This window comes from Mastigoproctus giganteus, chromosome 4 (genome assembly GCF_048544385.1).
Source record: "Mastigoproctus giganteus isolate SK-2022 chromosome 4, ASM4854438v1, whole genome shotgun sequence".
Classification (NCBI taxonomy): Eukaryota; Metazoa; Arthropoda; class Arachnida; order Uropygi; family Thelyphonidae; genus Mastigoproctus; species Mastigoproctus giganteus.
In genome coordinates this window covers 173,307,897-173,333,333 of record NC_143578.1, presented here as the reverse complement: position 1 = coordinate 173,333,333, position 25,437 = coordinate 173,307,897, and the positions used below count along the sequence as shown (strand labels likewise).

Below are 25,437 nucleotides of genomic sequence, written 5' to 3'. Positions count from 1 at the left end.
AGAATAGATAGATAGCACAAAAATGAAACATAGTAATCTTGCACTGGAGGATTACTCTGTTTCATTTCCTTCCTGTGCTCAGCAAGAAGTCAGAAGCAGTCGTGGAAACTTTGCAGAAGCTAAAGTTTACTCAAAGGAGGTTTCTTCTGAGTTTTAGTTCCTCAGTGAAGTTGACTAAAGTTGTCAAAAACAGTGGGTCTGGTAGTAAAGTTTGTTAATAAAACATTTCTCTAAGTAAAGACCACATGGCAAGCAGTTTTTCTCATTGAGGTTGAGAGTCCCCAATGAGTTTTGGAGATCAGTATAGCATCATAGGGTATTTGAAGAGAATGTGTGTAGACTTTTTCCCTTCAAAAACAAGCTACTGTATCAGATAATTTAAAATGAAATAGTTTGAAATTAAAGCTGTATGACCTGTAAACAAACACTGTGTAGAACAAGGTCTAAACCATTTTCAGTTTTTTTTTTTTTTTCTTTTAACCAGGGCATTAGGATACTAAACAAATTTTTTTTCTTGTAATAGAGCTCTTGTCAGTGGAAAGCCAGCAAAGTTGCCTTTAAAACAGAAAATAGTTCTAGCACCTAAGTTTTTCAGATTTGCTATCAGTGTTTATATTAATGGTGAAATCCTGAGCAGTAGCAGGAATCCCTAATGGATAAAGTAGGTTAGTCCTTTGTAAATCAATGGTAAAACCAATGGTGTTGTTACCAGCCAGAGTTTGAAGGACTGAAGTAGATCCTGTTCAGCAGGAATGAAGTATGAGTAAGAAGCATCTTTGAATAGACTGTAGTTGGGTCTGTATGGTCTTCAAGGCAGCTCTCCTGAATCAAACTGGCTGCTTAAGTGAAATTGGGGACATACATTGTCTTGTAAAATATGGAAAGGGACCTACTATTTAGGCCCTAATTCTGGTGGGTGATCCTGACAAGCATTACTGTAAATTTCTTGACTTTGGAGTTTTTGCTGTAAATGAGCAGAAAGGAGAGGGAAATAGAGTAAGTTTGTAAGAGAGGAATCATTAGTTTAACTGGCACTTTATTTTCTGAATAGTATAGGAGTTTGAGAGGTTTGTGGATACTTCATGAACAGTATTCTGTGGTGGGGAAGAATTCTTATAGCCCTAATTGAAGAATCCTTAATTCTTCAGTTAGGGCAATAATTATCTGATCTCAGGAGGATGGAGTTGGGTTTTCATTCAATTATTTTGGGTTTATCAGTCCTTACAACGTGCAGATTTGCCTGCAACAGACAATATTAAGAATACATTAGTAGTCCAATATGGTGTCTATTTATTAACTACAGTTGAGCTCATTTCTGACACCCCTAAACATAAGCTATTAACAAAATCCATGTATTATAGTAATTTCCACAAGCCACCAGAATTCTCATAAAAAAATGTTCTTGTCGATATCCAAATTTCATGTTAACCGAATTACAAAGGTTAATAAATACTATTCCCTTTCCATAAATAAATTGTGGCTCATTAACTTAAACTGGAAGAAATTACTACATTTAAAAATCTAGTACTTTATCGTTTGGGTTAATTTAGTGGTCTGTAGTGAAGCAGCTTGGGAACTATTAGCCATAGCCAATGCCTCAGCCCAGGGGTGGCAAAAGAGTTGATTGTAGCTTTAATTTCGGTCGATTACAACTAATTTTAAATATACAGTCATCCCTCGATTTGCGTGGTCAGGTATACTACCAAAATTTTATGTTGCGCAGCTGGTTTCTCTACCTGCATGTTATTTTTTTACGAAGCTTCAAAAATAGGAATGAAGAGCAGATTTTAAATTTATTTATTTTTTTTATTTATTTATTTATTTTGCATGATTGAAGATTTCATTGAAGGCGAAACACATTTCACCATAATAACGTAAAATCCCACAGAATTCCAGCTGTAGGTATTATTACAAATGCAATAAGATTGAGTTTACTACCCATTTATAATTAGATTGCACTAACAGAAAAGCCCAGTAAACCGGAAAGTACATATTGTTTTATGGTTGTGACCTCCAGAAATAGCTTTAGAGAAATATCAAAAGCATTCAAAACTGATTCTTATAAGGATATAACCAAACAGAGCAATAAATGGTGGTGTGTTTTTCCGGTTATTTTGGAAACAACTTCCTCATTTGGGAATCCTCTTCATCAATTATCCTACGTTAGCTGTTCAGACGGAATATTTTTCCGGTTCGCGCAACTTAAAGTGCTTTAATCGGTAAGCATTGCTTTTGCTGATTTAATAACTGGACAGTACTTATGTTAATTTAATACCTTTTTTGATTTAAAATGAATACTACGAAAAAGAGTAAAACGTATTATTTTTATCAAGAGTAGGAACTAGAATAGTTTTTTGTAATGATGAAAGAAAACTGTTGCTGTTTGATTTGCAATGCTTCCATGACTATACCCAAAAAAGGAAATTCAGAAAGGCACTTCAAAGCACTCCATGGTAAATACCAATCGGATTTTCTGCCGAATAGTGACCTTAGAAAAAATAAATTAGACCTTAAATCCAGATTATTCGTGCAACAAAATTTCTTCATGACACCTAATTTAAAATCTAAAGCAGTAACTGTAGCATCATTTAAAGTGAGTAATCTTGCAAAAAAATGCAAATCATTTTCTGATGGTCAATACATCAAAGACGCATTTTTAGAAATAAGATTCTCTTTTTGAAAATTTTAAGGACAAAAATGAAATTAAAAGTGCCCCTCAAGATCTGCAATTATCTCGAAATACTGTGATGTGACGCATCGAAAAAATGAGTATAAATGTCAGTGAACAATTGCTTGCTGATATTGCTAATTGTCTTTTTCTTTACAACTGGATGAATCTACAGATATCAGTGATACAGCTCAGTTGCACGTTTTTATTCGTATGGTTTTTGATGATTCTGCCACAAGCAAAGAACTTCTGGGTATGGTTTCGTTAAAAGAAAGAACTAGAGGTCTTGATATCTTTCTCATTCAAACATTTTATTGAAAAAAAATTAAATTACCACTATTTAAGCTCGTATCAGTAGTAGTAGTACTGGCATGTGATGCAAGAAAGCAAATGTTATGAGCTTATGCAGCATCAGCCAAAAAAAAAAAAAATCACACCATTCTCTCCAAATGCCTGTCCAGTTCCTCCTTAAATTTATTCAACCTATCAACTTCCACCCGCTGGCTAAAGGCAAATTTCCGCACATCTAATCTACATCTGTCTTTTCTTAATTTGAATTTATGCCCCTTTAGGTTCGTAATCTGAACAAGTGGAAGGATCCCATCAGAATTCAGCGTGCTGAACCCATTCAAGGCCTTATACACCTCAATCAGATCACCGCGCAGGTGCCTAGTCTCCGGCTACTGCAATTTGCAGAACTTAAGCCTCTCTTGATAAGAGGATCCCTTCATTCCCCTTGCCAATCTTGTTGCCCTTCTCTGTACACGCTCAAGTAAATCTACATCCTTCCTAAAATGAGGCCTCCAGACCTGTACGCAGTACTCAAGGCATGGCCTGACCATTGCCTTATACAGAGGGATAATCACCTCCTTTTCCCTGCTAGCAAAATTCCTATATATCATTGACAAAACCCCATGACCTGCCCTCGCAGCCTGTCTACATTGCTCAGAAAACTTCATATCTGCCTGCACAATTACTCCCAGGTCTTTTTCATTTTCTACCACCTTAAGTGTAGTACCACACAGTTGGTACGTTTCTCTGGGGTTATTTCTACCCATATGCAGTACTTTGCATTTGTCAAGGTTAAACTTCAGTTGCCACTTCTTAGCCCATCTGCCCAAATTATCTAGATCCTGTTGCAGTAGCACACTGCCATTACTGTCATTAACATCCCTGCCAACCTTTGTATCATCTGCAAACTTTGACACTAAGCCTGATATACCTTCATCAATATCATTGATAAATATACAAAACAACAGTGGACCCAACACCGAACCCTGTGGGACTCCACTAATAACATTAGTCCAAGAAGAGCAGCACCCATTGATTACCACCCTCTGTCTTCTCCCACTTAACCATCCTTTTATCCATTGTAGCAACTTACCCTTAATACCATTCTGCTCCAATTTGTACAATAGTCTTCCATGCGCAACAGTGTCAAAAGCTTTCCTGAAATCCAAATATACGATATCAAAATTATTTTTTGCATCCAGTTCCTTTGTAACCACATCATAATATCCTATCAAATTTGTCAGACAAGACTTTCCCTTAACAAACCCATGCTGTGTCTGAATTATTGCTGCAGTCTTGTCTAGATGTAACAACAGATGAAGCTAAAGCAATGACAGGGCATCTTAACAGATTCATCGCATTGTGCCAAATGGATGACGAATTCCCAGATTTTTGAGTTACCACTGTATCGTCCATCAAGTGTTAGCTAGCAAAAGATTAAATACTAAAAGTGTTATGGACATAGCTTTCAAAATCTTGAATTCCATCAGAGGACAATCTCTTCAAAGGAACCTTTTCAAAATGCAACTCTATGAAAATGAACCAGATCTAATATGACACACAGATGTGAGGTGGCTGAGTTGGAGTAAGTTTCTACAGAGATTAAAAGATTTGTTGATCAAGGAGGAGATGATTATCAGCAGCTACAAGATATGGAGTGGTTGTTTGATCTGGCTTTTTTAGCAGATTTTACGAGTAAATTAAGTGATCTGAATTTGGAATTACAAGGAAAAAATAAATGTGGGCGACATGATTAGTAGTATTTCTGCATATAAATATTAATTTTTGGCAATGGCTAAGGATCTCAAAGAAAAAAAAAAATTCGACCATTTTGCAAATATGCAAGATCATTCGCAAAAATATCCTGTCTTTGAATTTAATAGTGAGAAATATGTTCCTGAAATTGAGAATGTTGTGGATGATTTTGAAACCAGATTTGGTGATTTTAAAACAATTGAAGACATTGTTCAATATATTTCTTATCCATTTAATGTTGACTTAGATACAAAACAAATTGCAGAAAAAATCGCTGAGTTTTCACACGGAGGAAATATTACTTGAAAATGAAATTATTATATTGCGAAACAATATTTTCCTAAAAGCGAGATCATCAGAAAAAGTTTTGGAAATATGTTTGCCAAGAAAAGTCATCAGCCATTTTCAATCCACTGCAGGATGAAGGCCTCTCCAGCAACTTTCCAGTTTCTTCTGTTTTGAGCACTGGCCATCCATTTACTACCCACAAACTCATGAATTCCATCTATCCATCTCAGCCTTTGTCTTCCAGGTTTTCTTCTAGCTCCTCTTGGGTACCATTATTTTTTTCTTAGTCCATCATATCTTCGAGCTATGTGTCCTGCCCAAGACCATTTTAGTTTAGTTATGATAAGAATGTCCTTTACTTGAGTTTGCTGCCTAATCCATGTGTTTCTCTTCTTATCTAACAGTCTGAATACCAATATAATTCATTCCATTCTTTGCTGTGTAGTTCTCAGCTTCTTCCATTCTTTTGGTGAGTGCCTGTTTCACTTCCATAACTCATGGTGGGAGTATACATTGGTTCATTATTATACGTTTCAGACAAACTGGGATATTGCTCTTCAGTATGTGACTATATTTCCTGAATGCTATCCATCCAAAATTTATTCTTCTCTTGACTTCAGCCATTTATCATTATTACAGCTAATAACTTGTCCCAGATAAGTATGACTCCACCTTTTCAATTACTGCTCCTTCAATCATTATTTCCCTTTCTGTGACATACTTGTTCATCATTACTTTTGTTTTAGCCATATTCATCTTTAGTCCAAAATCCTTACTAACTGTGCATAACTGATTAAGATTTTCCTCTAATTCTTTGGGATTGTGGCTTATTACCACAGTGTCATCTGCGAATCATAAATGGTTTAGGTACTCTCCGTTCACGTTGACTTCTTTCTGTGACCAGTCTAATCTTCTGAAAGCTTCCTCAAGGGCAGCAGTAAACAGCTTCGGAGATATTGTATCTCCTTGTCTAACTTTTTCGATTTTAAATTTCCTACTGTCTTTGTCTAGTCTAATAAAGAAGGTAGCATTCTCATATTTTCTTAAAAATCATAATATGTCGGGTATCTATGCCTTGTCTTTCCAGTGCCCGAAACATTGCCTCATGCTGTATGGAGTCAAATGCCTTTTCATAATCCACAAATGCCAGGCATAATGGTGTTTTATATTCATTTGCTTTCTCCAGTAGCTGTGATATTACGTGAAGGTGATCCATAGTTGAGAATCCTGTCCTAAAGCCAGCTTGCTCTTTCGGTTGATTCTCATCAAGTATTCTTTCTAATCTGTTAGTAATGACCCTTGTGAACAATTTGTAGATGTGGGATAACAAGCTAATTGGTCTATAATTTCCAATTTCTGATTTATCTCCTTTCTTATGCAGCAAAACTGATTGCATTATTCCACTGCTTAGGCGTCACACCTTTTCTAATGCACTGTGAAGAGCCTTGCCAGTTTTTGTGTTGTCTCTTCCTCCCAATTTTAACAACTCTACAGTAACTTCATCTTCCCCCGGGGCTTTCTGATTCTTCATTTTCTTCAATGCATGTTCTACCTCATCAGGAAGAATATAGTGTTTGTGGTATTTAATTTGCAATCCATCTTTCCCACTGCTGGCATCATTCCCTTGCTCCTTGTATAATTTTCTATAGTAGTCTTCTTCTATTTGAATTATGCCTTCTCTGCTATTTATAAGTACACCATTGCTATTCTTCAGTTTCAGTATCATTTGTCTTTCTGTATTATTGCTCATGGCTGCTGATTTAAGTCCTTTGTTTTCCTTTAATGCTTGTTCTACATTTCTTGTGTTAAATCTCCTTATGTCCTCTCTGAGTCTCTTTCTAATGGCTTTGCATAACTCAGTATACTCAATTTTTTCCTTGTCAGTGTTTATCTTGTTCTTCATATGTTGCCTTTGGTTCATCATAACAAGTGTTTCTTGACTAATTTTTTCTTCTTTGGATTTCTTTTTTCCTATAGGTTTCTTGGGCTTTATCACTTTCAGAAAGTTGTAATATTCCCCGTCGAAATCTTGGTCCTGAGCTGTCTGCAGAAGCTCACACTTGTTCTTAAGTTCCAGTACATACTACTTTTTCTCCTCTTCTGTTATCTCAAAGACCTTTGTATTATTTACTCAAGTCAGTTTTTTCATTTCCTTTTTATATCTATGTCAAGTGTACGTCGTACCATTCTCTGATCACTTCCAACATTTACCTTATTCAGGATGGTAACGTCATTCACAATATATCTTCTGTTAGTGAGGATGAAGTAGATTTCTTTTGTTGTTAATCCATTTGGACTCTTCCATGTCCACTTTCTGTTCACCCTTTTCTTGAAAAAATGTTCATTACTGACAATCCTTGAGATTTTGCAAATTCCACAAGTCTTTTGCCTCTTTCGTTTCTTTCACCAATTCCCAAATTTCCTATAGTTCCCCTTTCTATGCTGTTTTGTCTTTTTCCAACCTTAGCATTGAAGTCCCCCATAATAATAGTGTAGTGGGTTTTCTGCTCATCTAGAAGACTCAGTTTTGGTGTACATTTCTTTGTCTTCATCATCATGGCTCGATGTCGGTGCATAAATCATTATAACCTTTAGTTTGTACCTCTTAGAAATCTTCAGTATTAGTCTTGACACCCTTGGTGATTACTTTTGAATTCCAAAATGTTGTTTTTTAACTCTTTATGGACCAGAAACCCAACTCCACCTTCACTCCTTTCACTGTTTCCATTGGTATACAGCAGATTTTCACAGCAGAAAAGTACCCAAATGTAAAGAGAAATCTTTGGCAAAGGATGCGAAGAAAAACAGTGAAGAGTTCTTTACTTATATAAGCTCTAGAAGTAAGGGGGTGAATCAGATTGGTCTACTTGATATCGATGGTTCAACTGTGATGATTCTGCTCAGATAGCTAACAAACTAAACGAATATTTTTTATCTACATTCACACATGAGGAGTTATTCAGGGAGGGGAATGCCAGAAGTGTATTCAACTCTGGCAGTAAGCTCGATAATCTTGTAATAACTGAGAGTAAAGTGGAGGATAAATTGTTGACGATAAACATAAGAAAGGCACCTGGGGTTGATGGAATCTATCCAGTTATATTAAAAGAGGTGGCAAAGGAAGTAAGCAAAACCTTAGCCATAATTATGAGAGCTTCCCTGGAATCAGGGGAGGTACCCATGGACTGGAGATGTGCAAATGTTGACCCTAATTCACAAAGGAGGATCAAAGGGAATTACAGACCTGTTAGTTTAACTTCTGTTCCAGGGAATTTAATGGAGGCACTGGTTATAGAAGCATTGCGGGATCATCTAGACAAGACTTCAGTTATAGCTCGGACACAGCATGGGTTTGTTAAGGGGAAGTCTTGTCTGACTAATTTGATTGGATACTATGATTTAGTCACAAAGGAACTGGATGCAAAGAATAACTTTGATATCATATATTTAGATCTTAGAAAGGCCTTTGGTACTGTTGCACATGGAAGACTGCTGCACAAATTGGAGCAGTGTAGCATTGGAGGCAAATCGCTGCTATGGATAAAGGGATGATTGAGTGGGAGAAGACAGAGTGGTAATCAATGGACACTGCTCTTTGTGGACTCAAGTTATTAGTGGAGTCCCTCAGGGTTCAGTGTTGGGTCCATTGTTGTTTTCTGTATTTATAAATGATATTGATGATGGTATATCAGGCTTTAATGTCCAAGTTTGCAGACGATACGAAGGTTGGCAGGGTTGTTAATGACATAATGACAGTACACTGCTGCAACAGGATCTAGAAAAGTTGAGCAGATGGGCTGAGAGGTGGCAAATGAAGTTTAACATTGACAAATGTAAAGTACTACATATGGGAAGCAGTAATCCGAGAGTAACGTGTCAACTCTGTGGTACCACACTGACAATGGTAGAGAATGACCTGGGGGTAATTGTGCAGGCAGATATAAAGTTTTCTGAGCAGTGCAGACGGTCTGCAAGAGTAGCTCATGGTGTCTTGTCAATGATATACAGGAATTTTTCCAGCAGGGATAAGGAGGTGATTATTCCCTTGTATAAGCTAGTGGTCAGGCCACACCTTGAGTACATGTCTGGAGGCCTCATTTTAAGAAGGGTGTAGAGCTGTTAAAGAGTACAGAGAAGGACAACAAGATTAGTGAACAGAACAAAGGGTTGCTCTTATGAAGAAAAGCTTAAGTTTTGTAAATTACGTTGTCTGGAGACTAGGCACCTGCGAGTTGATCTGATTGAGGTGTATAAAGCCTTGAATGGTTTGAGCATGCTCAGTGTTGATGGGATTCTTCCTCTTGCTCAGAATAATCACCTGAGAGGGCATAAATTCAAATTGAGGAAAGACGGTTGTAGGATATATGTGCGGAAGTTTGCCTTTAGCCAGCGGGTGGTTGATTGGTGGAACAAACTTCCATCTATCATAGAAGTGGATAGCTTAAATAGATTCAAGGCAGAACTTGACAAACATTTGGATTGAGGGGATGGGTGAAATAAGAGGGTTTTTTTTTTTTTTTTTTTCTCTCTCGACTGATGCTATATAAGCTTGCTTTCTTGTATCATGTGCCCTTGCTAATGCTAATTGCCCTTTTTGTATTTGAAACAATCAAAGATGAAAAATCACTGTGCTCTTACGGACTTGCATAAAGAAGATTCTTTACGGTTGGCCTTATCACAATATATCCCCGATTTTTGACAGCTTTGCAAATGACATTAAGACACAAACTTTGATAAATTAAAATTTTAAATACATATGAATTTAAAATAAGAATTCTGAATTTTAAAATTTATAAATATTTTTCAATATGCATTCATTAACTTTTTTAACCTTGTGCAATGAAATTTTTGAGATTGAAGATCGTGGCACATTTTGAAGCAAAAAAGTAGATTGCGTCACAAATTAAGTTGGCCACCCCTGCCATGGCCAAGTGGTATAATGTGTGGTCTATTCATTGCTTTCATTTGAAGTTATTTCTGATACCCACAAATGTATTACTGTCAACAGGATCCATTCTTGATTTTTGATCTGTTCAGGTCACCATTGAGCTTGGAAAAATATAACAAATTGCAGATATGTCATTTGTTATATTTGTTATATTTCCTACTTCAAAACAAGTTGTGCACTGGTCTTTAGAGAAAATTTATTTTGGTTTTTGGTTCTGATGCTACTGAATGAAAGAAAGTAAATATAGCTAATGGTCTTCTCCATTAACTATATATATATATATATATATATATATATATATATACATATATATATATATTTACATTAAAATAAACTAATTAAATGCACAACATATGTGACACTATCATCCTGTTTTCCCTTGATTGGTTTGGATAATTGTTTCAAATAATTCACATCTCTATCCCATATAGAGTAATATCATCAGCACATAACATCATTATATGCACACTGATTCTTAGGTTTTTGGAGACTACTTGCATTAAAAGATATACCTGATATTAAAATATCATTTCAGCTTTGTCTTGCTCGTAAAATTACTGGCCTGTCATTATGCAAATTTATGTAATCATAAGTCCTTGTGCACATACTTAAAGCTGGATTGATATGTATTATGGGAAAGGTGTAATTTCTTATTTTATTGCTTAAATATGTTTGAAATTGATTCTTAGCCTTGATTGTTTGTATTCCATCAGTTTTATCAAGTGGAACTTCACAAAATTTTTGGTTGATAAAAAAGGAAATCCTGTCAAGCGATATGGACCAAATGTAGATCCAAATGTATGTATTATTAATTTTTCACACATATATATATATTTCCCCCCCTTGTTAGTCATTCTTGTTTCTCCCTCCCTTCTGGGAATTTACTAATTTTGTGCCATTACAATTGTTAAATAATTGTCTTAAAGATGTCATTTCAGCCATTTCTTCTCTTACTATTGTCTTGTGAACAGGATATCCAAAGTTGCCCAATGCTTATAAGGACTGGATCTTCCAGCAGAGAAGCATTTCAGATGAACAGCCACTGAATTATGTAGTTCAGCTATAACATATAAGCTATTTATAAAATCCAATCAATAGATTTTATAATAGTGGCCTTAAAAGATTGCCATTAAATGGTAACTTGTCAGTACTAATTCACTAGTAAAGCTTCTGTGTTAGCAACTTACTTCATAGTATCATAACTTTGTTATTGAATTAATCTTGATAACTTAGTTACTAGAAACTTTGGGGGTGTAATCTAAATCGTGCTTGTCATCAAAGTCCAGGTTTCTGACAGTTGACTAGTTTTCCAGAAATTTGATAAAGTAGAAAATATCAAATCTGTACTTGATCAAACCAGCAAAACTTGTGGAGGTAGCTGTGGATAAAGCTAGAGCACTTTTATCTTGAACCAGCTGGGCTAGGCGAAATAATAGCCTTAGCTAGAAAAAAATTGTCTAGCTGCAATCTCCAGAGGGTTTCAGTGGTTCACATGTTAAAATATGCCAATTTATCACTTTCAGTAGTTCCTGTACAAATAGAAAGATGGTGACTGTTAATGCTTTGCACAAAAACTTAAATCAGCTGACCTGCATATTTTAGCAGGTTTTATTGGGATTATTTCCTGTCATTTTTCTTCAAAAGTAATCCCCCCCCTCCCAACCCCCTAATCTTATTTTGAAAGATAAGTTGATTGAGTGGATGGTTATAAATAAAATAAGTTATGAGTTGCAAAAATCTTTGGCCCATGATCATTGAAACTGACCTTCTGCATAAGGATAATTAATATTCACCCCTGAATTAGTACAAAATTTCAAACTTTCATAATTCCAGCATGCACTGTTATCTCTATAGGTCAATTTATAATAGATGATATTAAAAAACTGCAGTGAGAACAGAGGAGAAAATCACACAGATTAGTGTCAGTTGTCTGATTTGGGCATACAAAAGCCAAAATTGAATAAATTCAATTTTGGGTCCCTGATGCTTGTTGCAGACATTTTTCTAGGTATGACCCTTAGTGCTTTGCTACCTGGGAGTGAAATGTTGAAAATATTTGCAAGTCACATGGGCTGAGGTTTGGCAAAGTCTAATGTTCTCTGCCAACCAAATCTCCTTCAAGATAGTGGGATTGTTAATAGCCTTGGATATAACCCCCCTCCCCCCATGTATGGTCTGAAATGCTGAAGCTAGTATACCAGAGGTGACCACCCTGGCTGAGGAGGGGTTGGGGTGTTATATCCACAACACAGGGGGATGCTGCCTCCTCTGAGTCACCAGTCAGTACCAGTTGGTAGATGACTCGTGTTTAGTCTCTGGAACAAAGTTCTGGCAGCCCCTGCCTCTTCTATCATTCAGTATGACTGATGTCTTTGAGGTTATGAGCATTATAACAAGATTCAATATTCCTTACATTTTGAGAGTACAACTCTAAAACAAGTTTTGCTGGCTGACCACTAGGTAGTCCATCAGACAGAACATCTTAGTAACTTTATAAAATGCATTTGAATCAGCTAGTGTACAATCTCACTGCCTCTACTCTGCCAGCTAGTGACTGGAGGAAGACTGTATTGGTTGAGGCCACATCTTGTCATCAAGCTGAGTATATATTGCTGTGTATGTACATCATATCCAAAACTTTTATTAATTTGTGCAAAATCCCACCTCACTTTTTTAATTTATCCACTGACTGTATCAAGAATAATCAAACTAATAGAACTAACTTATTAGTGAAAAGATCTAAAGCACTCCAAAAAACCCCCTTCCTTATTCATTTCCACTTGTGTGTTAAGCCCTACTTGTGTTTTTTTATCTGACTGAATCTGTTGATCAGTTACCTCGATCACTGTTCATCTCACTTGCCCTAATTATTTGCTCATTCTTTTTGCTGCAAAGCTGGTACCTGCACATATGTCCATTCTGATATTTCTTGTTAGAGGCTTTCTAATTGACAACCTCCTCTGATTTAAAATCTCTGTATTAATCACTGGGAACTTTTTGACTTCCTTTCTTTGAAAGCCTGCTTTCTCCAGCCTCACTTTTCTGACAGGGAGGTAATCTTCCTTGGTGATTTTTAATGTTCACCACAACTCCAGCTGGCTTCAGTGTTCTAGTTATACAGACCCATCTGATCAAATTGCTGAGCCTTTTACAATCCTGATGCTCTCAAACAGCTTGTTCATATATCTACCATGATGCTAAACAGTCCTAATCACACTCAATACTCTTGGGTTTTTTTTTTTTTCATCACCAGCAGTCTTTCAAAGTAATGCTCAGTGTTAGTAGTCCTCTAGATACCTTGCATCACAGCTTTGTGACAATCTCTTCTCTGTCTCTCTCTCTTTCTGCCATATCCAACTTAATGTCATCCTTCTAATTGTGTCAGTGAAATTATTCTTGTAGAGATGAAATCCTTTATTCTGCCCTAACATCTCATTCTTTATTTAAGCCTTGGTTTTCCAAAAAATGTGATATGGCTGTTCAAGATAAAAAAAAAAAAAAAAAAAAAAAAATGTAGCCGATCATAGTTGGCTTGTATCCAGATGTCTTTGTCTTCATTTTCTGCCTACACTAAATGCTGCAAGAACTGTAAAACAGTTATTCATCAATCCAAAATCTGTTTTATGTATCAACAATGTTGATAAATCACTTCCTGCCATACCAAAGTACACTCCACTCATTGCCTCCTGTGGTCTTGTGACAGAAGGACATTAGAAGAATTCTGAAGAATTTGTCTTCATGCCAATAAAGTTCCAGGTACTAATGGTATATCTCCACTTGTTCTCAAAACTGTGCTCCTGTCTTTTTACACTTTCTTATCTTATTTCACTAGTGTTTTTTTCTTTCTGCTTTGAAATTTGGTCATATTCAGATAGTTCTAAGATGGGTAACATATCAATCCCTTTCAATTATCATCAGATAATACCAACTCTTGAACTCTTTCAACCTTTCATCTAACATGATTAGCAATACAAATTCCATTAGCGTCTATTCACTAGTGATATATTGGCTTCTATTACTTTTTTTTTTTTTTTTTTTAGAAATTCAGTGGCAAAAATTTGAAACAAGTAGTTAATCTTGATTTTTCTAAGTCTTTTGATCATATTTGACATAAGTCTAAACAGGCTCATCTTATGGACTGCTGATTTTTTGCAATTGGGTATTTATCTGGTCTTTCTCTTTGACTGCTTGCTGTAGGGTGATGTTAATCAACTGTCTTCTAGCATCTCCATTAATTTACAAGAGTAAAAGAAAGATCTGAACCTTGGTGTGTCCCAAGGTTCATTTCTTTCTTTTGCTATTTTCCCATCTTGTAAATTAATGCTTTTCTTCTACTCACTAGAAATTCTGTCCTTAGTTTTGCCAATGATAGCATACCTCATTCCACCACCTATTTTAAGAAACCTTGCCCTGCACATCACAGATTTCTTCCTCTGCATTAAAAAAAAGCTAGGTTTTCTTTTCACTTGATTTTTGACAATTTCACTGTAATGTTGAAAAATACAATTGAAATAAGAACAAATTAGTATTAAAAGCATTTATATATGAAGCTTTCATTTTTACTGAAGTTGAATTCCATAAAGAAACTTGTTCACTCTCGTGAGCCAACACATTTGGAAAACTTGCATTTTTAGCAGTTAGTCACGGCCTCCGTAGCCGAGTGGTCAGGAGTGGGAGTACAGTAGCATACGCTCTTTGAGTAGACCGGGGTTCAAGCCCCTGACTGCTGAATACGGTCGATCTGCCAACCCGCACTGGACCAGCGTGGCAGATTATGGTCCATTTCCCTCAGCATGAATTGTTGAGGAGGCTTCCATCCTGCAGTGGGTTGATAATGGCTACACTTTACCTTTTTTTTTTTTTACCTTGGAGGATTTTCATTATCCGGTGAATGGTGAAAAGAAATAGCCTAAACTCCTCATAGATTTAGGATGTGATAAGCTGTTCACTAGTAATACCAGTTAAGGCCCTTTTCATCTTGCAGTATACAGAACATTCATTTGGGCTCACAGTCCACCAGCTGTCATAGTAGAACTAAATGCATACCCTTTTATGTGAAAAGCCCACGTTATAATTTTGCTCTTCATTGCAGAACAAAATTCTCAAATAATGTATGAGTTTTTTTATTTGTGACGTTTTTCTTACATGAGGAAATTGCAAATTAAATGAGACAACAATAATTGTTTTAAAGTGAATTAATAACATAATCAGCTAATCTGAAACATAATTCGATACTGTTGCACATAAAACTACTGTACAAATTAGAGCAGTGTGACATTAATGATAAGTTACTGTTATGCATAAAGAGATAGTTGAGTGGAAGAAAACAGTGGTTATCACTAAGTGATATCTTGGACTAATGTTAGTAGTTGGAGGTCTCCAGGGTTCAGTGCTGGGCCCATTGTTGTTTTCAACATTCATTAACGATGATACTGAAGACATTCAGTTTAACACATTGACTGCCGTATATTGCCGAAACTCACTGTTTCAGTGGGAGCTGCATCGGTTGTATAATGCTGACGATTGTTGGGAATTTACATTATTTTTGAAAAGCATGGTCTCCAGTGATACATATGATGAAATTTGCATGGCATTATGAGAAAAAATAAGCAAGTAACTGGTCATTATTTAAAAATTCTTTATTGTTATCAATTTTTATAATTACAAAATTATGAAGATTTATAGCGTTGTCCAAACACATGAAAGACTGAAGAATACAGTCTGGCAATATGTTGAAACTCTCTTTTTCCCTTTCTGCTAGCAACTGATCTTCCTTCAGACTTTCAATTTTTCGTAACAAAAAACACATTCTTCTGACTTTCCTATTGTTTGAGTCAAATTTTGTCATTAGTATATAAGTGTTACCATATTTTGGCTTTTCACATTTCTCTTTCTGTTCTATATTTAGCAAATCCATAACTACCTCTTCCTGAAAGCTTATTTTTATTTCTTTTCGCATGGCACTCGGCGCCTGTGTAGCCGGGTGGAAAGGAGCAGCAGTGTTGTAGCACACGCTTCTTGATTAGACCGGGCTTCGAGCCTGTCACCACCAAATACGGAGGATGCAGAAAGGTCAGGGAATGACCACCGCATATCCCGGAGCAATATGGCCTTAGTTGCTAATGCTCTTAAAAACCAAATAATAACAGCATGGTACTCTTGTATACCACATATGGATTGACAGCTGATATCCCAAGTATATATTCTATCGCTAATTTCCAGTACCACTTTACCTCCTTTCTTAGCATTGTGACATACGAACCTATTTGATCGGACAGATCAATGCCTGCTTTTCCCTTATTATATGCTAAAATAGGAAGTGGCTTTTGTTTGTCATCGTTTTGTCTTCCTTTTTCTGGTGGAGGGTCCATCAACGGCATTGTTTCTGGGGCATTCTTTATTGTTAGTAGTCTCGCATCTCATCACTTTAGAACAATAATTCCATTTTTTTTTTTTTTTTCCCTTGGCAATCATCTCCCCTTTATTTAGCTTTGAGTTCATTACTTCTTTGGGCACAAATTTTTTACTGGCTTGTAATGTACAAATAATGTGAGGTTTTTTTTTTTTTTTTTTTTATTAATGAAGAAACGATAATGCCAAATGGTAGCTGGTATAAAAATTGTCTATGTACAAGGTGCGACCTTCATTTAGAAGTCCTTGCATTAACTCTTCAGACCTTTTGCAGCTAAACCTACGGATTTTATATAATTTTCAGATTTACCTGAATAGATCTTGCTCGACTAGGTATATCCTTCAGTGGAACGTAACTTGAACAGCTTGATTCCATATCAATGACATAATCTTGGCTGGGGAAAATTTTCTGGTATTTCAGCTGCAAAACAGCTATCAGGTGTTGTATCTTACTGAGCCTGTCCCCTGGAATAGCAGTTCCATCGTCTGAAAAGTGAATGAGGCGCAACAACAATTCAAATCTGTTGCGAGACATTTTTGTTACTAAGTTATTTTTATAGATGGGTTTGGTTGACCAGTAAGATGCGATACTCCCCAAAATTTACTAGTCCCATCCACATAAGAAGCCCGAAAAGCTTTCCCATCTCATCAGCAATTGTTAGAACCCACTTTTTTAGACGACTGTGCCGCAAAGCTCGGGTACTCTGAATTTTCTGTTCGACTTATCTGTTTGTTTATGTTACAATAAGATTTATTACTTCTTCATCAAAAAAATAATGAAAATGCCTCAAGATGAGTAATGTTTCCTGATAAGTCTTATTTCCAGTCCTGATTTGCCTGTAAAATCAAATCTTTTTGGCACCCTTCATATTCAGTCCATTCAATAACTTCATATGTTTCAGTCACTTCAATCTCAGGTTCTTCGGTCTTTTCAAATTGCTCATCGGTGTTTTCTTCTGCCATCTAATCTTGAAGCACTTCTTCAATATTTTCTGATATTTCAGTATCTCCTTCATTTGAAGAAATATCTTTTACCAAATCATCAGTCAATCTTTTTCATCTTCAGAACTACTGAGATTTTCAACAATTTCTCTCAGTTCCTCTTCTTTCAGTAATTTTTTTTAACCATTGCTTTTTAGGGTTTTTTTTTTTTTTTTTTAACAACATACTTGTACAAACTTACAGAGAAACAACCCAATAATAATGGGATAATACAGTGCACTAACGAACTTTTCACAAAATCTCTAACAATACTGACAAACTTATTGCGAAGTTTGAGTTTATTTTATCCTTATTAGTTTTATTACAGCGTGTGCAATAAACTAATCACAAACGACCTTCATGTGTATGCCATATAGTGTCACACGTATGTGGCCAACATGGTGTCTCAAAAAATAATCTACTGGGCTGTCTGCCACACACACACACACACACACACACAATACTTTTTTATATATATATATATATATATATATATTTTTTTTTTTTTTTTTTTTTTTTTAAGCGAAAAACCAGCATAACACTGACATTACAATATTTATTTTAGAATTACTAATTAAATTATTTACTAAATATTTTGTGGCCCTGAGGGATTTTTTTTTTTTCTTAAACTAGCTTGGCAGTCAGTGTGTCACTGTGTAAGTTTGCAGATGATACAAGATGATACCAAAGTTGGAAGGCTAGTGAATGACAATAATCAAGGTATGCTGATATGCAACGAGATTTGCAAAAGTTGCTACCTTTCTGGGCTTCTTTGCACTCGTATATCAGCATTTTCAGGACCCACCAACAATGTCACTTTCCCCACACTTAAAGTGTGTGGGCTTTGTGTAGTTCCTGAAGTGAAAATGTTTTTTAAATTTTTTAAACATGGATATACTTTGTTTCAACAATTGCCAAAGATACTGACAGGAAGAACTGAGCAAGGAGGACAATTTCAGAGATTTATGTTTGAAATTTTAGATATAGCATCTGTATACAGACTCTATGGTGGCCATTATATGGTTGCCATAGCGATTGTTTATGATAGCATTTAGGTGTTTCATTAAATTCAAGAGCTATTTTAATAGCTAAAAACAATGGATCTACAAATTTTGAACATCATCCCATTCTGTGTAGCAGTGATCTATATAATTTGTGATAGTTGTTTACCAATGAATTTTGTTTCCAAAATAGACAAGATTTCCGACCACATGTATTAAACAATAGTGTCGCCATATTGGTTGGAGATCGCTTCAGATTTTCACTCACTCACCACAGCCAACTTAAGTGGTTTAAGCTTTCAAGATATATCCATAGAATGTGTGCCAACCCTTTACTGCCTGTTAGAGAATGTTGTTACGGCTTTCTAGGGGTCTTTTTGTGACTGGCTGTTCCCCACCCCCTCACGTGACAGTGGGGGTTAGTGCAAATCTACACTAGTGCAAGGCGCCTCTGTAGCCAGGTGGGCAGGAGCAACAGTGCATAGCACACGCTTCTTGATTAGACCGGGGTTCGAGCCCATGACCACCAAATACAAAGGATGCGGAAAGGTCAGGGGATGACCACCGCATATCCCTGGCGCAATATGGCCTTAGTTGCTAATGCTCCTAAAAAACCAAATAACAACATCACTATTGCACTCAAATACACCAAATTGGGCTACAAACTTGTAGCGGGTATCTTTCTACACCAAAAACTAACCCTAGCTAACCATCCTGCCATCTTGGAAATCCGAACTCTTCTCGATTATCCGAAATAATCCTATTATGGAAGGAAAAGGTGGTAAAATCCAAACTGCATCGCAGCAGACCTCAAAGGACGACATTACAGTCATCAAAAATTGCGAAGAGACAGTGGACCCCTGCACGGGAGCTCCCTCCGCTAAAAGAAAGAGTTGCAAGCTAGCTGTCCCTAAGTCCGGAGCGAGAAATCCACTCACAAACACACAAGGGAAATGCAAGAGGCCCCTGCCTCCCAACAGGATACTACTGAGGAGAGACAGGAGGATCCACTACTGGACCCCCCGTATTGCCCGAAGGCACCATTCTTGAACAAAAACTGTTCCTGCGAACTGCCTTTCAACTTGTTTAAGAAGCAGAACAGTAGGATAACAGGTATAACAGCTGATATTTATAAATATCAGGTATAACAGCTGATATTTATTTATTATTTTATATATATATATATATATATATATATATATATATATATATATTAGTGATAAAAAGGAAAGAAAGTTAAAACGACTGTAACTAATATTTATGGATCAATGCAGTTGCAAGCAATCATGCAATACACCCATAATGTCTATAGAATATTAAGGATATTAGAAAAAGTAAATCAATCCAATAATAATACCATCAGGGACCTAAGAAAACGCAAAAAAAAAAAAATTTTATCGCTTTTTACCGACAATTTAGATGACTTCAACTGGGGCCAACCATCCAGAATGAAGGCAAAAAACGACAAGAGGTTCTCTGTTTCTGTGATGATCAATATATGCTAAGTAATTTAAATCTAAATCGAATGATGATAAAAAATTAAAAAAATTTAGAATTTTTAGAATCGAAGGTAAGAAATATAAGTAAAATATAAATGTAAGCATATATTAATCATCATTGACCCGACAGAGAATGTAATTTAATGATTAAAATAAGATTAAATATATAATACATACTACATATTGACCGTATCTAGGACAATGTAATAGTCGTCAAAATAATATGTGGTGCCCCTATGTGATGGATACGGTAAAAATAAATAAATAATTAAATTTAAGTTAACGCAAAGAGAAACATGCAGATGGTAAGAAGAAAAACTAAAGGAGTAGGAATAATAGAACCTGAACTTCACAAAGGCGAAAAATTGTGGTATAGATAAGAAATAGTTTCTCCTATGTTCTCAGATTGCCCTAATAATTTCGGAGAAATAAAAATAAAGAGTGTAGGACAGTTTAAAGACATTACAAGATATAAGTTGTGGCTCGGGTATGACCAGGATCGCAAATCCGTTCCTATAGTAGGACCCTGAGCTGAATTTGCATGTTATCTCACCGTGAACTTAAGTAAATTTAAATGAATTTAACTATATGTGTATATATATAATTTAAAAAAAAAAAAAAGATACACTGTAATTTGCAAGCCAGTGGGTACAAGTTTTCTATGCCGTAAGACACCAAAAATTCAAAGTGTATCCTATGTGTGTATGTATATATATGTGTGTGTGTCACTAAATATGACAATTATATTGAAACAATAGGTTCAGAAAACAAATTTTTGAAATTAATTATGCTTATCACTTTCCTGAAGTGATATTTCAGGTAAGCGATAGGGAAATTATTATTAATCAACTTGCCGTACAATGCTGTTAATCCCACTGAACAATTTTTATTACTATTGCAGATATAAGCAATCCTTAGACATTGCAATAAAATTATATTAGCATGCACTGATTTTGATATATTAGATCTCCAGTGTGTAAGGCTGACTACGTTGAAATTAAATGCGTCTCTTTTATTATATACGTTTATGTCTATATTATTATTATGGAATATTTCTATATGAAGATCCAAGTAATTTGCTATAATATCGGAACTATTAGTTTTTTTCTAATATAAGTTCTATTGGATATAATTTACTGTAATCCTGGACAAAATGTGGACAATTAAAAACACATATATCATCTATGTATCTGTATATAAGTAGGTTATCTTGGAATGCTCTTTCTGTATAATATAGATAAAGGTTTGCGATTATGCTTGATGCTGGACTTCCCATAGGGGTGCCAGTCGCTTGTAAGTATAACAATGTTCTGTCATATACATAATTATTAAAGATGCATAATTTTATTAGAGAATCCCAATAGGTTAAATCAACCTTTATAGCGTATTTATTTTCCAAATATAGTTTCTGGAGGACGACTTTTAAATTATCAAGATTAATGCCCGTAAATAGACTGTTAAAGTCAAATGTTTGTATTTGTTGAATATTGTTATTTTTTATAGCAATTATAATCTAGTAAGTTATTATTTATTATAATAGTTTTATTTAAGTTATTTAATATAATTTTAAGTAACTTTTCTAACATTTTTCAAGGGAAATTTAGCTTAACTATCTCTACATGATGTTATGAATCTAAAAGCAATAGGTGATTTATGAAATTTGGGTATGCCATATATAAACGGATATTTTAGGTTATTATACTTTAACTTTTAATTTTTTATGCAATGCAATTAATTTTTTGATTATTATATTAGAGGAAGATGTTATCTGTTTATATGTATGGCTAGACTGTAGTTCATTTTTTATAATTTCTATATAATATGATTGCATAAATTGCAAGTAGCTTTGTCAACGGGAGTAATTACAAAATGTTCATGTATATCTTTGAGCTGCCTGTTTATTAATTTTGTATTATATAGATTATCTGGTATGAATTTCAATTGATTATATTTGTAGATATGATATTAAGCATTGTAAATAACTACATGTGGTATGCCTCAACCGGTATGTTATATTTGTATGCTGATCGTATGCAATATTTTAATAAATCTAGATATAACAATTTTTTAAAGGTAGATTTATTAATAGGTAGATTAGGTTGAAATTTAAAACCCAGTGATAAAATATCTCTAAGTTGTCCTACACTCTTTATTTTTATTTCTCCGAAATTATTAGGGCAATCCGAGGACTTTATATTTATGAAGTTTGGCAATTTGAAACATATTATAAACACAAATCTTTTAAATTATTCGTCATATATTTTTGATTAAATTTATTATTTAGACCGTATAATCGCCTTTATATGCTTACATTTATATTTTACTTATTTCTTACCTTTGAGTCTAAAAATTCTAAATTTTCTTAACTTTTTATCATCATTCGATTTATTTATATTTGGCCTTTACTGGTTTATATTTGGTTTAGATTTAAATTACTTAGCATATATTGATCATCACAGAAACAGAGAACCTCATGTTGTTTTTTGCCTTCATTCTGGGTGGTTGGCCCCAGTTGAAGTCATCTAGATTGTCGGTAAAAAGAGAATTTTTTTTTTTTTTTTTTTTTGCATTTTCTTAGGTCCCTGATGGTATTATTATTGGATTGATTTACTTTTTCTAATAATTTTCTATTATCCTTAATATTATATATATATATATATATATATATAAAAGCAAAGCTATAATAATTAAGTGCAAGGTGCCAAACTAGTAGGGAAAGAATAGAAAGAAAGAGGAGTATTAAGGGTGGATGACAAAAGAAGGGGAGAAAATCTAAGTGATACAGTTGATTAAGAAATTAAATCTAAATTAGATGAAATGAAACTACAAAGGAAAAGTAAAAATAAATGATTATAATAAAATAGCATGCATCAAATAAAGGGGTGGAAAAATTTTTTTTTTGATATAAGAGAAATCTAAAGAGGTGAGAAAATTTACTTATAATAAAATTTTTGATGCATAGTATAAATAATTGATGCATACAGCAGTTAATTCTTCAGGAGACTACACATGATTGTGTATTGATAAACTGCATTTCTATGCCTATATATAGCTATGGAAGGAAAAAGATTAAAAAAAGATACTCTGATAGTATGTAATTAATAAAAAAATAATAAAGGAAGAATGTACTAGAAGACAGTATGACAAACAGCTGTCTGCATTGTATTTTTCCAACCACATCTTGCTAAAATACAGTATAATGAAGTTGAAATATGTAAATTAAGAATAAATACAAATAGGCCTGTTGTACTGGGTTCTATTGTTTAAGAAGATTAATATTGTATATATCCAGTAATATATTTAATAACAATGTAGCTTTTAGGGAAGGGGTGTGTATGGACCCCTTCATCAGCAATATACAGATTCCAATGGAATAATGACATTAGAGACAAATTTTAATAGATACAGTTGTGCGCACTCTGATGCATACATGGATGCAAGATTGATCATTTAACTACTAGATTGATGCTCATGGTGCTCCAATATACAACCACTGTGTATATTGGAGCACCATGAGCATTAAGGGCAAGTTCTGCTCAGGATAATGGAATGATAATGGAGAGACAAAGCATGTCTTCATGGACCAAATGTTATAAATGGGGTCCCACAGGGTTCTCTTCCTGGCTCCTTACTGCTTTTAATATTCATTAAAGGTATTGATATAAATATTATATGTTAAAATGAATGTTTAGATAAAAGCTTATCAGATGTGTCATGTCTCATTTATTGGATATCTAAATTACATTTATATTTACATTCTGGAGGTTCGATATGTAAATGTAATTTGCATATCCAATACCTATATGAAGTATTCAAGATGCAGCCTAACCATTGCTTTATACAGCGGGATAATCACTTCCTTGTCCCTGCTAACAAAGTTCCTGTATATCATTGACAAAACTCCATGACTGTCTGGTAGTTTTCTGCATTTCTCAGAGAACTTCATATCTGACTGCACAATTACCCCACTCCTGTTTTTATTTTCCACTGTCCTGAGTGTAGTACCACACAGTTGGTATGTTAATCTGGGATTATCACTACCCATATGCCAGTACCTTGCATTTATCAGTGTTAAACTTCAAATGCCATTTCTCAGTGCAGCGGCCTAATTTCTTTGGATCTTTCTGCAGCAAGTTACTCTGATTACTGTCATTAATCACCCTGTCAATCCATCCCCCTTATAATTTGGCTTGGCTTTGATTTTGTAATATTTATAATAGTAATGTCTGTTCATTTTCTGTGCATGTACAGATTTCTTTGTTTGGTGTTATGTTTGCTGTTTCCATTTCATTATTATGAATCCAGATATGTGATGGCAAAATTATTTTTTGCATCATAGTAAGCTATCAGATTGGCTAGACAGTTTTGCCCCTTAAAAAAAAATCCATGCTGTGACTGCAGTATAATTGCATTCCTACCTAGATGATCCTGCATTACTTCTTTAACCAGAGACTCCATAATTTTCTCTGGAATAGAAATTAAGCTAATGGATCTGTAATTACCTGTGTCACCCTTTGATCCCGTTTTGTGAATTGGGGATACACTTGCACATCTCCAGTCCTATGGACCTATACTATTCAGGGACTTCACCTGAATCCACAGCACAACATTTTACCACAGTATCACTATGAAGATGACTCATAGCTGTAACATTACTATTCCCATCCATCACTAGACAGAGCCTTCACTTCAATACGGCGCCTCCATAGCAAGGTGGGAAGGAGCAGCAGTGCATAGCACACGCTTCTTGATTAGACCGGGGTTTGAGCCTGTCACCACCAAATACGGAGGATGCGGAAAGGTCAGGGAATGACCACCGCATATCCCGGAGCAATATGGCTTTAGTTGCCAATGCTCCTAAAAACCAAACAAACAACTTCAACACATCTTCATATCATCTAGGTTATGAAAAAAAAAAAAGTAGTGAAATTCACAAGCACCATAAGCAGAATGCTGAAAAGCTTTTTCAGTATAATAATAATAATAAAGATTATGGGATTGTATTTCAATAGAGCAGTTTAAATTGAATAAAATTTGTATGCTAAATACATTAATTCATAGTTTGGCATGTTCACTAATGGAGATTGTGCTAGCTGATAAGCCAGTAAGTTTTGAAATAGTTGTTCTGGTAGTACTCAGATTTTTAAATTTATAATGAATTTGCCCTTTCTTGTAATGCTATATAATTTAATATTAACCTGGCAGTACTGCATATAATGGTATTTATGTCTAAGGTGAACAGCCTAAGCCAGTGGGTTTTAACCTTTTTTTAATAAAGGCACCCCTAAGTAATTTATTTTATTTTGTGGCACCCCCTACTCAATTTTCTGCCTGTTAGACCCAATTTTTTTTATATATATATATATATATATATATATATACAGTGAAACTTCCCTTTAACGGACAGCCATGGGGAACGAGAATGTGTCCGTTAGAGAGAAGTGTCCGCTAACAAGAAGCCTGAGGGAGAAAAAAAATAAAGAAAGAAAAATCGATAAACGTTTAATGTAAAATTAAATTATATACAGATTTTGCACAATATTTTTTGTAAATAATATACATACAATTGTGCTATGCATATTATGACTTTATCTT

The 25,437-nt window shown here is 34.9% G+C and overlaps 1 protein-coding gene across 3 annotated transcripts in view; it reads left to right on the top strand.

Moving 5' to 3' along the window:
- The window catches only part of LOC150087210 (glutathione peroxidase-like), a 76,103-nt gene that overhangs the window by 47,184 nt on the left and 3,482 nt on the right, over positions 1 to 25,437 (top strand). For all 3 annotated transcript variants that reach the window (XM_090371888.1, XM_090371886.1, XM_090371887.1), the window contains exon 6: positions 10,664 to 10,748. In XM_090371888.1, the coding sequence (XP_090228014.1) occupies positions 10,664 to 10,748 (85 nt within the window). The remainder of the gene's footprint in view (positions 1 to 10,663; positions 10,749 to 25,437) is intronic.